This window comes from Rattus norvegicus, chromosome 7, assembly GCF_036323735.1.
Source record: "Rattus norvegicus strain BN/NHsdMcwi chromosome 7, GRCr8, whole genome shotgun sequence".
In the NCBI taxonomy this organism is placed as follows: domain Eukaryota; kingdom Metazoa; phylum Chordata; class Mammalia; order Rodentia; family Muridae; genus Rattus; species Rattus norvegicus.
This window is the reverse complement of record NC_086025.1, coordinates 86,279,693-86,294,940: the sequence shown is the minus strand read 5'-3', so window position 1 is coordinate 86,294,940 and position 15,248 is coordinate 86,279,693. Positions and strand designations below refer to the sequence as shown.

Sequence of the window (15,248 nt, the reverse complement as noted above, 5' to 3'; positions counted from 1 at the left end):
TCATCTTTGAGCCTAGAAAAGCTTTCTTCCCCTTGGACCTAAGCCACACAATTCTTTAGCAACACATTTTTTTTAAAACACTAAGACCATATACTTCATTCAAATTTATAGCAGCTGTCAAATCTCTCTATATCATCCCAAGATTGGATTGTAACAATCTGACCTCTCAGGCAAATTGCACTTGCTTTCCCATCTTAATTCAGAGCTCGCATTATCCTAAATTCACAAACAGAAAAGCAGAAGAGGTAGAGGAAATGCCATCCTTATACACAAGGCAACCAAGTGTACATGTTCCTGAGATGAACTCAATTAGACACAATAAGTCATTCTATCGGTATGGCCCTGCTAAGGAAGAGAATGGATGTTAACTCTAGGCAGCATAGACTTGACACTCTTTTACTTCATTTATCTATCCATAGACCCTAGATCTGTGGCACTTTTTCCTTGTTGATCATAGTCTAGACCCTGAGAATGGGATTACAAGTCTTTGGAGAATCCCCATTAGTGACTTCTCTCACTACTGTGAACAGATAGATGCCTTATAAGAACAGCTGAGGAGAAGGAAGGCTTATTCGATTCAGGCTCACAGGTTAAGGTGGATTATGGCAGGAAAAGTATGGGATCGGGAGTATGGAAACATTAGTCATGTTCTTTTGTCTGTAGTTAGGAAATAGAAGGTGGACAGGAAGTAGGACCTGGCTATCAAATCTCAAGGCCTTCCCCCACCTCCTCCTTCCAGCAGTGCTTTACTTCTTAAAGGTTCCACAACCTTCTGAAACAGTATCACCAGGCGGATCCAAGTATTCAAACACACACACAACCCACAGTGAACATTTCCCATTCAAACCACAGCACCAGCTCTGTAGTTGTGGGCAGTGGTTAGACACCGTTGAAAATGGGATCCCTCATTCTTCTCCCCAAAGCCAAGGATGACATGGGATTCTGTTAGCTTTCAAGACTGACTGATACATTTTGGAATTAGTCTCCTTGGAGCTTCATTTTTCCTTTTTGTACTTGCATTGCAAATTGAAAAATGTCAGTGGAATGAGTGACAAGCTGGCTAAAAAGAGAGTGTTCCTTCCTAGGTCAGACCATAGTAACTCAGGATCAAGGCAAACAAAGAAAAAGCACAGATGAGATTATAATGATATCTGAGCTAACATAGCAGCCTATGGCAGTGCATGAGACACTCTTTTAGAGCGGGAGGTTCATGGAGCTTTCCCCATTCGCTTCTCGATTATCTGACTAAGCACATTTAAATTACAGCACTGTTGTGTTATACTGGTAATTTTACTATAAAGCCAGGGAACTAATGTTAATCAAAGATTGCTTTGGCTTAGAACACATGTCCTATGATGGCACTCTGTGTGTTAGGCAGTACCATTTGATTGAGGAACAAATGACTACAGCCTGCAACTCACTGCCCATGATTTCATATAAGAGAATGGCATAGAACAATAAAAGACCTGTCATTCTACCCTGTTAATTCACTCAATAAATATTAACTTTACTAAGGGCCTCAACAAACATCTGTGTGTGTGTGTGTGTGTGTGTGTGTGTGTGTGTGTGTGTGTGTGTGTGTGTGTGTGTAAATAGCCAAGGATGTGTCAAGCGTCTAAATGTTATATCTTCTTCCACAGCAATAGAGTGTAAACACTAAATGCTATTCAAAAATCCCGAGAGCTGTCTAGTGAAGTGACAGGGAGGGAGAGCTAGACATTAGGACATTGAAAAATGACCTTTCCGTTTGTTGGAATGAGATCTAGATGCCTTCAAACTTTTGACAATCCAAGTTGATATATAAGCTTTTTAGAAGCACATCTGGCAGCCAGGCAGTGGTGACACATGCCCTTAATCCCAACTTTTTGGAGGCAGAAGCAGGTGAATCTCTTAAGTTCAAGACCAGCCTGAGTCTACAGAGTGAATCCCAGCACAGACAAATTCTGTCTCAGGAAACAAAGGAAAAGAAAGAAGAGGGAGGAAGGGAGAAAAGGAGGGAAGAAAATCAGACAAACCAAAGTACTAAAGAATCTCTAATGGATAAGGAAGCATTTTATTCAGAAGTCTTTTTATTTCTTTGCATAGAAAAATTACTCTGTTTTGGTCAGTTCAGAGAAATAAGCCATGAGCACTATGGGGAAATACATAAAAAGACCAATATTGGCTGTATTTAGAAAATAAAATTAAAATTTGTTTTGAAAGACAAAAATCAAATCTTAGATCCAAGAATTTAAGCAGATTACCTGACATTCTGAGAGGCTGTCACATCAGCGATACATTATCATTTTATTACCAGTGAGAGGATGAGCCCTGGAGGCCACACCTCACTTGGCCAAGGTTAAGTTCCATGTGTTATGCAGTCACACTTTTTTCTTCTTGTCAAGAGCCATTTAAATAGAGTATGGAACGCTTATTAGAATTTCAAGAGTGTTCCCTAACTGATGGTCATATTTGGAAAATTTGAAAGAAACCAGTGCTGTGACTTTAAAGCAAAAGGAGTCATGAGCGTGTGAAGCATGCCTCTCTGAGACCTGAGCAAATGATTATCTACTGGGAATGAGTTCCGTGTCATTTGTTTGTAGCTTCAATTTCTCATGCTGCCTATTGCCAATTTATCCTGTGTCTTGATAGCCAAGATCATTTATGTGACCCCATGCTGAAAGACACATACATTTAGAAAAAAAAAGACAAAAGGGAGATCTAAATGGACCACTATGAAAGGAAATAGTAGCCTGCACTGGGAACGTGTGTGAGCTAAAGAAATGGAGTAAATGGTATACAGACAGTTGTGTGCCATGTAAACTCTTTTCAGTTCTGACATGTTACTCACAATCAATGTCTAAAGGACAGCATTGCAAACCACACCTCTGTACCATTGGCAGCAGATACCAGCATTATAACGGGATTCCTAAAATTTTCATTAACTCAGAATGTTACCTAACCATGTAGAATTAGCAATTTTGGTCGAAGGGAAAGGTAACAATGCAGACATTGCTGAACGAGGATGATAAGGTCTTCCCTTCTTCCAGTAGGAAAGTACGGGTGGTTTGGTTTAAAAGTTACATAGAGCACGTTTGATAGTTCTACCAGTCACTGTGTGGGGATGAGATGGATGAAGTATTAATAACTTAGCAAATCCTAGAAGTCCATACTTTAATTGATATTTCCTTTACTGTTCTATCAGGGTTGATTGGCTGACTCAGATTAATGATTGGAGTCAAACTCAGCACTTTACATGTGGTAACACATATCCCTCAACTAAGCCCCTGTTTCGTTTGTTGCTTTGTTTGTTTTTTTGAGTTTTAAACTTTTTTTCCTGGTATGGTATTCTGTGTCAAGTTAATTATTTTCCGCATCATATCTTAATGAGTCAATGGTTTTATTACAAGTGTTTGAAAGTCAGAGAGAAAGCCCTAAAGTAGACTAATCACATTCAACTGACAAATGATTCAGGTTGGGAGAAGGTCTGTCTCTAAATGTAGAATTTAATGATCTGCAAGGTCCCCAAGTCCAAGGAGACTAATGAACTAGCCTGACAGTTATTAGTCTTCATACGCCATGGTTCTGGTCCCATTCTGTAGGATGTTTTGAACAGTTGTTAACTCTCTACTGTTTGAAGTCAAAATACAGAAACACTTGAGCTGGCTAGTATTCAAAGTCCTGTGACTAACTTTGAAAATGGTGACGGGAAACTTAAAACTCCCTCCCGAATTCAAGGGATGGAGTAGAGAATGCAGCTGCCTTCTCTTGTCTTTGCTTCTGTCTCCACATGGCCCACACTGACATTACTGTGCAACCAGAACAGATCTTGCTGATAACATCTGAATCTATAGATAGATGCCCCACCACCAAGGACTGATGAACTGATCTGTGCACTGTACTTTGAAACTAGCAAGGGCCATCATTATAAAATAATAAAATAAAATAACAAGATGACGGAACTTATGATTAAAATAGGACGTGAGAAGCTTTGTTAGTTGTCAGCCACAGCCCATCTCTTCCTCTTACTGTTCTGCTGAGCCCAGAGCCCATCACTGTTTTGGCTTGCACACATTCCTATCAATAAGGAACTGGAGGAGGAACAGGTAAAATGTGCTGTGTCTTTTCAACACCATCATTCCCCGCCTTGTATTGAGCCAAGACCCTTTCTAAGGTATCATCCCAGACTCAGCCTCACCACATGCTGCTTTGCTTTGCTTTCTAGATTATTCAGGACAGAATATTCAAGCACATATCACGTAACAGTTTAATATGGAACAAACATCCTGGAGGATTGTTCGTCCTACCACAGTATTCATCCTACCTGGGAGATTTTCCTTACTACTATGCTAATTTAGGTAAGTGAATCCTTTTGAGTACCCCCAAAGTGGTCATTCTTCCCTGTTGTCTGAGCCCTTTTTAGGACAGTGACCTCACAATAGAGAATCCTAAGTACAACAGACTATTGGAAAACAAAAGACAGGAAGCCTTCTTTCTTCTCCAAGCAGCTGTCCTGCTTGGTAGTTGGTAGACTTCACTGAGAAATGTTCTTAAGTTATAGATCATTTTGAACATGAGAAAAGATTAAGTGTAAACTTAATGTAATGTGTCTGTCTATGTCTGGAGGAATGCACATGTGTACCTGAGTTAAGAAGGAAAAACAAGAACGGTCTTCTCACACACTGAGCTAACACCAGGCTAGGCGTTTGAAATCAAGATCCTGTTTGATACAATCTGTACTCTCAAGCAGCTTTGAATTGGTCTCAGTTGGGCGAAGGATGTGAACACAGAGATTCAGCCTCACAGCTCCACAGAGGCTGATGTTCCTACCACGGGCATTTCCGTAGTGCGAGCCCCACACACTTATCAAGGACATGTTAGCTCAGAGTCACAGCATTTAGAAAACGGGGTGTGGGGGGGGGGGAGTAAAGCATCCTTTATCTTCTAAACTGCTATGATGATGACTCAAAGTTGTCCACTACATATGAATGTACTCCAATACAACCTCACCTTTCTTAAACTGTACATATTTAGCTTGAAACTCATGAAGTGAGACTGAAGCTCGGGGCCTAAAGTATCCATCAGTAGTGAATAACCATTAAATGTAGGCCAGACATGTTGGGAGGACCCTGTGGAATTCAGTGAATGGTTTACAGTGGGAATTCATTGTCTGATAAAGACAGTAGATAAGAATCCTATCATTTCTTGTGGAGCTCTGTGATCTTCATTCAGAGTTAGCCCCTTAGCAGTGTGTATATGGGGAAAAAAAAAAAAAAGAAGTGTGTATGTGATGCTTCTTAAACTATTGCTGGAAAACCTAAAAGCAATGACTGGTTTCTATTGTTAAAAAGTGCTTCCTAAGTTCTGTGTATCATTCTTACCTGAGTGTTCATCGAGAGAAGGAGAAACTCACTTTTTTTCCTGAAGTTCAATTAAAATGCTAATTGGAAGGCACAATTTTCCATGTAAAACATTTGCATAATCATTCCACATATACACTCTGATTTTAACTTACATCCCCACCTATATCAAAGTCTAGCTGGGATGTTCCAACAATGCCTGGTTTATACCTAAGCTACTAATGTACCAGATTAGTAGGTCTAAATTAATGAAGTTCCGAGAGGCTCTTAACCTGTTTGTAATTTCTGAGTTCTTGAAGAAGGGCTCCTGGGGGGGATGAGTTCTTGCTTCTCTTTGGTGGTAATGGTTGATTTGCATATTCATTGTCCTTTCCCACGAAGAGCTCCCATTGGGCAGAAGTCGGTTTCACATACTTTTTCTCCCAGTGCTGTCCCTGTGACACGAAACCGCCATTCTTGAAATACGGAGGCTCCCTGAGCGTGATGCTGCTGATGCTGGACCCAGTGCAGAGCCAGTGTTGAGGATGCTGATGGTGCAAACACAGAGCACTTCTGGTTTGCTAAGTCCCGTTCGAAGTGCTCAGTGTGCATCGGGGTGCTTCATTCTTGGAATAACTGCATTTCACAGCTGAAGGAACTCAGAGAGTCCAGCAGTATTTCTCAGTGCCACCAACACTAAGTGGAAGCTCTGAGAGTCGAGCCTAGACGGATGCTAGGTGCTGTCTTTTGACCCTTTCCTACCCGCTGATTATTATGTGAAATACAGTTAATCATACGAAACCCTTAGGTTAATATTCAGGTACTTGTAAGTCCATCAATGGAAAAAACATGCTTATGTACAGACATAATAACAGGTAAGTGACCAGAGCAGAGTTCATAGATAAACATTGAGTACCCTATAAATAAGGAAGATGGCAGGCATCACTACGGGAAGAAAAGAATGTCCACAGAAGCTAGAGATGGACACTGGAGAGGTCTCTAGGCTGTGGTTGGCTCATATCAACTTCCCCTCTGCTTCACTTCTGTCCATAAATAAGAGGTGAAGGACAGCTGTGCCTGAGGGGACATCAACTCCGGGATAAACCCCTGGAACATGGAGCCTTTTACTTGAGTCTTGTGGGCGTTTTTAGTGCTTCATTAGGCTCTTCCTGTCATTTCCTTTCAGGTCTAAAGCCCCCCTCCAAATTCACTGCAGTCATCCATGCTGTGACCCCCCTGGTCTCTCAGTCCCAGCCAGTGTTGAAGCTTCTTGTGGCAGCAGCCAAATCCCAGTACTGTGCACAGGTGCGTATCGTCGCTCTGCAGCTTGATGACCGAGAGCCTTGTCCCATACTTGGCTTTCTAGGGCTCTCCAAGCAACAACATTCAAGTTCCTCTAGCGATTGACTAGACCTTGATACTCTTCTTTTTATCCACTTGGGAGACTCAAAAGTGAAACCTAGCATGAGTCAGATTTCAGAATGACCTTTGCCTTGGTTTACAGTGTACCCGCCCCCACAATGTACACACATACAGTCACCCTCTAAAAAACACGTATGAACCACATTACTTCCTTTTTCTTTTGGCGTATGGGTATATATACATGTTTTGGGAGGATAAGCTATACTTGTGTGTACAGGTACACATACAGATGTGTTAATGTGTATTGAGGGCAGAGGTGAACTGAGCTATTGTTCCTTAGGTACTGTCTAACTGTTTTTTGAAACAGGATCTCCCACTGGCCCAGAGCTCATTGAAAAGGCCAGGCAGCCTGGCCAGCACGCTCCAGGAATCTGCCATCTGCCTGTTCCTGCTGCCCAACAAACACACACTCCCATCCTCACCCTTTAACGTGGATACTGGGGATAGATCTTAGGTCCTTGCGTTGTCCGGGCAAAGACTTTGCTCACTGAGCTACCTCCCTAGCCTCTTATTTCATTCATAAACATCAAAATGATAAAGTAATACCAAAATGGCCATGGGCAGGACACAGAACCGTATGTTCTAATAACAGGAACAGACGTGTCGATGTCGGGAAGTGTCGACTTTCCCTTCACAGCAGCCAAGAGAGAGCAGAGGATGATGTCTGTGGTAACAGTGTTTCCCAAATCAGTATCACTCCCAGAGTCTTAACACTGTTTAATTTTTTAACTTGTGACGGGCGTAGATAAGATGGTTTACAAATGAGAAAAAGCTTAGATCATAGGGAAGTGTTCAGTTTTGAATTCATTGCCTTTAATGGAAATTATAAAGTCACATAAAATCAGCAACTGTTCAGGGGAGTCCAAAGGAAGAACTCACCATGCTTCTGTCTCAAATGCTTTCATGTCGCCCACATTGCCCCACATTGCCTGGTGTAGTGTGAGTTCATAGCAGATGTTCAGATGTTTAGTATACATTTTTATTTAACTTGATCACAGTTGCTATTACACTCATCATCATAAGATATCAGAAGTTAGAAAACACTTGATGAAGTTCTATGTATGTATGCATGTATGTATATGTATATGTGTATATATATATGTATATATATATGTATGTATGTATGTTTATGTATATGTGCAGGTGCATAGGCACAAATGTGTGTATACATACAGAGGCCATAGGATGACATTGGGGTCTATCTTAGTTCTCTTTTGTACATGCTAAGGTAGAGTCTCTTCCACCCAGAGTTTGCTCATTGACTCAGCTGATCTAGTGAGCAAGCTTGCCACAAGGATTCTCTGCCTCCTAGAGGCTAGGATTTTGGTAGACATACCCACCTGACATTACATGGGTCTTGGGGATCAAACTCAAGCTGTTTACTCACTGAGCCTTCTCCTCAGCCCTTTCTCCTAGTTTCTGATAGTAGTCTTTTGTATTTCTACTGTTCCTGCTGTTGAAGATCGAAAGTTCTAAAGTCCGTATGGGTATGGACTCGCTTTGAAATGTTATTTTGTCAGCTCAATTCTATCCCTCTTTTAGAAGGGGGCCTCTAGATGTGCCCAAGATAGCTGTCTAATGATCCCTGTGCCTTTCAGATTATAGTTCTGTGGAATTGTGACAAGCCTCTACCAGCCAAACACCGCTGGCCTGCCACTGCCGTGCCTGTCATCGTCATTGAAGGAGAAAGCAAGGTAGGAGAGGTTGGTGTGAGGGAGGCTACTGTGGAGAGTTACCTCTTCACAGATCACCATGGATGCCGGCTGTAGAAGATCCCTTAAGAACTCTTGGGTCAGGGTTGTGTCTAACACTGTTCTTGTCTCTGACTATCTTCAGCTTTGACAGCCATGGACTTCGGGATCAGTAAGACTTGCAGAGTTTCACTGCACACAGTCTGGTGGCTTTCTAACTTTACATTCTTGGATGCTGTTTCTTCATTCATAGAATGAAACTCATACCACATACCTCCTAGGGTAACTGCGAGGGTGAAATGAACTCAAGGCCTGGTCACAGCAGTGTTTCCACAAGTGACAAGAATCAAATGAGGTGGCAGTGGCTGTGGCTACTGCACGTGCACAGTTTGTTTAGCTAATGCATTGTGTCCTTCAAAAAAGGGTCTTCCTTACCCTTATCTTCAAAAGGACATTTCTCCTTATTTTGTCTTGATGCCTTCATCCAAAGACTCACCCCCTCAGCCTTGCTGGCCCATTACTTTGATTACTCAGGCTTAGAACTCAATAATCTGATCATTTTGTGGCCTCTCAGAGACTATAGTTGTCGATGTCTTAAATTGCTGTCTGAAGCCATGTGTCCAGCCTTCAACAGCCTTCCAGTCTTCTCTCTCTGCTTCCTTCTATGGCCACTGGGGATAATGATCTGAATGACCACTTGGCTTCAGTCTTGACCAGCTGTCTCAACTCTCCACCTCTGTCAACATCTCCACCTGTCTTTCAACAGGTCTTTCCTTCATATTGCTTTGGTCTTAAAATCTCTCCCACTATTTACAGCCAGAACCGAGCTCACTCCCCTAGCTACTACATGGGACATTCTTCCCCAATTGTGAATTACTTGCTACTAAGTAAAAGTGACATTGAAGAAGCAGTGTTGTCTGAGAGACTTCTTTTTTTTTTTTTAAGATTTATTCATTTATTATATATAAGTACACTGTAGCTGTCTTCAGATACACCAGAAGAGGGCATCGGATCTCTTTACAGATGGTTGTGAGCCACCATGTGGTTGCTGGGAATTGAACTCATGACCTCTGGAAGAGCAGTCGGGTGCTCTTAACCGCTGAGCCATCTTTCCAGCCCGTCTGAGAGACTTCTTTTGCCAGTTCCACAGAGACTACTTTATCCTGGGTCCACTACCTAAGCCAGAATAGCAAAATAATCAGTTTATTGGGTCACACCATTTGAAACCATCTTGGACTTTATAAAACTGGCAAATCCATATGTTCACCATAATGGGGTGAGAATGCAATAGCCCCATGGAGAAAGGACAAACAGAGCATGTCATTATACATTTATTCCCCACTTAGAACACTGTGTGCTGGGTCCTGCATAATATAGTTGCAACACACTGGAAAATATAACCACTGTACTTAGAGCATCCATAGGTCTGTTGTCAATCAAGATGGATATTAAACTTGGTTGGTTAGCGTTTGGTAAGAAAGGTGACTCTGAGAATCGTCGTAAACCTCCTGGCATGAATTATTCTGTTATGAATACATCTCACCATATACATAGTTTCATAGAAAGGACTGACACAAAAAGTCTCCTGCCACCGACATTTTTATGTCCACCTCCTCAAGAGAACAGTGTGCTGGAAACCTGGATGTGGCACAGTTGTACACCAGCAACTCTGAGCTTTGGAATTCTTTGGGGTTTTGCTTCCATGAACAACCCCATCTCCCATATCTCCCTTGGCTGTGTGTGTCAGGATGTTTGTGAACAGGGACTCATGTGCCTGACTGGGGCCATTCTGATGTCTTCAGCCAGCACTACAGTTTCATGCTCTGATTCGCTAATTGTGTACCTTTACTCCCAGTGAGAAGTTTCTACTGAGGATGCTGGAGCCTTTCCTGCCACACTCGCCCATCCATTTCTATAACTGGTAGTTTGTCCGGTTTTCACCTCTACTTTGGCCACTAATCCCAGTGGGCTGTGTAGTTCATTGCCTCGTTGTGACTCTCAGTGTGTCAGGTGGTTCGTTCTGTGGAAGAGTTTGCATTTCAGCCTCAATCCAGACTCAGTGGCTTAAAACATAGACCCATTTTGACGATTCAGTGAAATACTGTGTATCAAGGACTTATCCTTGTGCTTATTTAACATACAGTAATATTTCACCAAATGTCAGCTGGTATCCTGAGAGCGATTGCCATGGTGTGATTTGTGTTACAGGCTCTGGAGTCTGGCTTAGTTTTTATATGATCTAAGGGGTGTATCTTAATCTCTGTGCCCCCACACACCTTCCAGTACACCAGTAATTATGAGACCCAGTTTCTGGCAGCTGAAAGAGTCAAACAACACCATGTGTGCTTGGAATTGTAGGCACAGATATCACAGAAGCCCCCAGAGTTCTGTGCAGCCTGTGTGTAATTATTTTCAAACGGTTTCTTTTGCTCTGAACTAGATGAGTCTTAGACATTTCATTGTCAATGTTTATAAGTTGTAAAAGAGTTAGCTGCTCACATGGTTAACCAGTTTTGTGAACAAACAGGACAAAACCCCTTTAACCTCGTGGGTAAATTCCTTCCTGTTGTGTTCATTCAAGAAGGTAATTGGGTCAAGGACTGGAAAGAAATCTCTTATTTCTATACTAATGGGCTCATAAACTATAGACTCAGGAAAAGGAAGGGAGGGGGAAAGAAAGAGGCAGAAGAGGAAGGAAGAAACAAGCAAACAAATGAAAGAAGACAGATAAACCAACTGACTGACTGACTGACTGACTGACTGACTGACTGACTGACTGACTGACTGACTTCCCTGTAAAGCCAGTGGCTGAGCCCAGGGTGGGGAGCAGCCTTCTCCATCCCACAATCTGTATCTAGCCAGGACTTCAGAACTGATCTGTGCTGTTTCAGCTGCAAAGTTCTGCTTTAAATTTATAGGGCTTGTCTTTGCAGTTTTCCCCTGTAGGCCGAACACAGGGAAAGGTCAGGCCATTGCTAAGCTGCTAGCTAATGGTTTCTTCGGTGCTCAGTGGACATGTAAACAGCAGCAAGAGAATTGCTTCAGGCGGAGATTTCTGAGCGCTGTGAATATGGGGTTGCTGATCGCTTTGTGTTTTATTTTATTTTGAAAGACTGAGAAAGATTTAAAAAAAAAAAAAAAGCCAGCACTGAACCACTAGACAGATGCAGGAGTGGTCTCTGCAGCCACGTATACTGCAGCTCTATTGCCCAGGCTCTCAGGTGGCTTAGCATAGTAGTTCCCATTCTTAAGGCTGGACGACCCGTCTGTAGCTCACGGGCACACATCTTGGATTTGAGATCAGTAGACAAGCTTGGCTTCTCCATGTAAGCAAAACATGGGATCTTTGTGGCTATTAAACCTCCCCAAGCCTGGTAGGTGCTTCATTTTCCCTCGTGCCCGTGTTCAGCTGCTTTGCTACCCATTATTAGAGCCTTCGAAGTGAATTCAAGCAGGCCATGCCACTCAAGTCTCTATGTGTGAGTCTCAAGCCTGACTCTCACAGGATGATGGCGATGAGCTTGTCACATTTAGCCATACATGCACTTTCAGGTTCTTTCCACACCTGAGGCATATTCCACTCAGCCACACCATCTGGGAACAAACCCAAGGTCCAGCTTAGACAAAGTTCATGACCTTTCTGTCTCCCCCCCTCACTTCCTCCCAACATTCCCTGACCCCAAGATGAGTTTGTTTTAAAATGAAAGCCATGAAGGGAAGGCTGGGAAATTCCCTGACATGCTAGCTAGTCAAGGACAATTAGTCCTAGTGCATTCCTCACAGGCGGAGGTGAGCCTCCACACTTTCACCCATCCTATCGACCTTCTTAGCCTCACGCCCACTGGTGTAGAATAGCCCAAATGCATCCATGTTGCAACTTCCCTAACTGTGTACCACACATGCTCATTCTTTAAAAAAGTTAAATCAATGTAGTCCTCATCCTTAATTCCTTCCACTGGCATAGCAACGATATATATGTGCACGTGCACGATCTATGATTTTTGCCAAAACAGATTATAAAGTCAATATTGTAAACGTTTGGACATCTGCAGTGGTCTGGCCTCCCAGGATGTGTACCAGGATAGAATATGTCTTCTTCCCTGCTCTCGGGATACTGGTTTTCTTTGGCAGCCCCTCCTGCTTGCCCCTTGTCTCTACTGCCCCATTCCTATCTCTGCCTGGCGGATCTCACCTAGTCAGGGCCTGCTTACGTCATTTCTCCCGTGAAGCCTTCACACTCTCTTCTGCCAGCCGTCTCTTCTGCCCTCCCTCCGGTCTTGCACTTTTCATTCTGAGTGAAGGCCAGTCATGTAGCTCTCCATTTTTACAGACCCAGGGTTCCTAAAGGCAGGCCATAAATCACATTCGTTTCCGTCCTTGCTGTGATTTGCGCGCTACCTGTAGGTGCTCAATAATTTCTTCCCCGGGTTAGGTTTTGCATGTGGTCCATGGAAGACTTTCACTGTGGCAGATGACGTGTACTGGAACAGTCTTCATGATGATGTGGCAGGCAGACTTTTCCTTGCTTCTTCATGCACCTAATCTCACTTCTCTTATTCCCCAGGTTATGAGCAGCCGGTTTCTGCCCTATGACAACATCATCACTGATGCTGTGCTCAGCCTTGATGAGGACACTGTGCTTTCAACCACGGAAGTAAGAATGGTGCCTCGGGAGCAGGGAGGGGCTCTCCAGGCAGATGCCTTCAGGCCCGAGGTGCTGGCATCACTCTGCCCTTGCCTTGCTAGAAGTTGAAAACATTTCCTAAAACTTCCTGAAGAAGTGGTTTTAATTAACCCAATTCCTGTTAGCACCTTGCCACCCCCTGGCACCCAGAGGAAGGCACTTTCCCCTTTGTTTTCTCTTCTAATTAAGACCTCATTTGTATGACTGTTCCTCTCCCCTCCCCCTCCAGTCTTTCATCTCCTTTGGTTTTTTGAAGCAGTGCAGCTGTAGGCAGATGTGTAGAACCACAGGGATGGAGTACCTATGTCCTGAAACTCTGGTCTATAACCAAGCATCCCAGTCTTCCACAGTTGCAGTGCTGTCTGTGCCCAGGATGCAGTCTCCGTTATGACACATTTCTGGCTTCCAAAAGGCCACTTTTCTGTCTCATCTAACGTGCACACACTCATACACATACACATACTTTCTCATACACATATTGTACAAATGTGCGTGTGTGCACATGCACACACCCATACACAAGCAAGCAGTTTCATTTGGGGGCTGAGATGGAGACCTCTTCTATTTTGAATGTTCCAAGTATTTGTGCCAAAAATAGGATTACACAGAGAAGTATGTGGAGAAAGAGAAAGAAGAGGGAAGAGATAGATGATAGAAAACTTTGTAGCTGGAATGAGTATTGATCGCTGAAGCTTTAGGCCATAGAGGGGATCAAAGATAGCTATATGAAAATTTCGAATTGCAGGATCACATTATTAATGGTAGCTACTTAAAGGCGCAGAGACTTTGCTAATTAGCTTTTCCTTTCATTTTATTTTTTTAAGCCTATAATCATTTTTCTTTTGTCTTAGAAATTGGCACTTGCCAGCATGCACTCTTTCGGACCTCAGTGTAGTCCTAGTAGGTACACTTATGGTTGATATAGGCTGGCTTCTTTGCTGTCCTCCTTGAGATTCTGTAGCTGTAGCTGTTTTTAGTTTCTATTAGATGGAGTTGAACAGATCCTAAATAACCTCAGGACAAAATGTCCTGAGCTCACCTGGTTCAGTGCTTCTACGTAGCCTGAGTTCTAAAAACAATCGTTAGTGAGTGGGTGCTGGGAATAACACTGGGCCAATTCAAGGCTGACCACATAGCCTCTGCGTCACGTGTCTGTTGGCAAGAGGACGAGCTGTTGGGCTGAAGATGTGATGAACAGTCAAAGGGAAGGCAGTGAAAAATGAGCCTTATACAGTCCAGCCGGTATTTTTCTGCAGCTTGCAGCAGAAGGAAGCTGGCCTCCCGAGAGCACATTTATTCTACAAGTATTTGCTGAGAGATCCCTTTGTTCTGGTCTCTATGCCAGGTACTTGGGTTACACAGTTCCTGTTTGTATTTATCAAAGTCCTGGCAGTTAACTGAATTCAAGTCAGATTGCTCAAATGACAGCATTTTCAATTACTTAAGGAGGTGTAGGTAGGGTTGGTGAACCCTGTAGATGATGGGAAAATACCTGGTAGGAGCCAAAAGCTTTCCAACTGCATCCCTGAAAGAACAAGGACACGAATAGGCATTCCCAGGGATGGAGCTCTGCATAAGAGGCCCTCTTCCCAGAGCTGTGTTCATGGAGATGTGACTCTTGTCAGAACTGTGGTGCCACTTAGTTCTGAAAGGAAGGGGGCAGGGAAGAGACCTTCTCCTTGATCCCATGGTTTTTGTCCTTGCTTTTGGTTTTAATTTTGCTGGTGGCTACCATTAACCTTACCTAACCATGTTCTAGGAGAGTTTGCAAAGCAGAGCAGGTGGGGCCATCCCTGAATGGGCTGTGAGGAAGTGCTGGAGCCATACAACTTGGAGGAAGGAAGACTGGTTTAGCTCAGGGTTTCAGAGCTTTCACTCCAGTGTGGCAGGAAGGATGTGGCCGCTCAGAGATCATGTGGCAGCCATGGATCAGGGACGGATAAAGGCTATCTGACCTAGATGGCTCCCCCTTCTCCCTTTGCTTCCTCCCAAATCCCAGCATATTGAGTCTCACATTCCACATTCACACTTAGCCTTCCCTCCCCTAGTTAATCCTTTCTGGAAACACTCTAACTGACACATCTAGCAGTATGCTTTACTAATTTCCTGGGCACCTCTGAGTCCAGTCAAGTC

The 15,248-nt window shown here is 43.2% G+C and overlaps 1 protein-coding gene across 2 annotated transcripts in view; it reads left to right on the top strand.

The window, feature by feature from the left end:
* Ext1 (exostosin glycosyltransferase 1) overlaps window positions 1–15,248 on the top strand; it is a 278,838-nt gene that overhangs the window by 249,548 nt on the left and 14,042 nt on the right. For both annotated transcript variants that reach the window (NM_001130540.1, XM_039078770.2), the window contains exons 5-8: window positions 4,205–4,337; window positions 6,505–6,623; window positions 8,339–8,434; window positions 12,996–13,085. In NM_001130540.1, coding sequence (NP_001124012.1) covers window positions 4,205–4,337; window positions 6,505–6,623; window positions 8,339–8,434; window positions 12,996–13,085 — 438 coding nt within the window. The remainder of the gene's footprint in view (window positions 1–4,204; window positions 4,338–6,504; window positions 6,624–8,338; window positions 8,435–12,995; window positions 13,086–15,248) is intronic.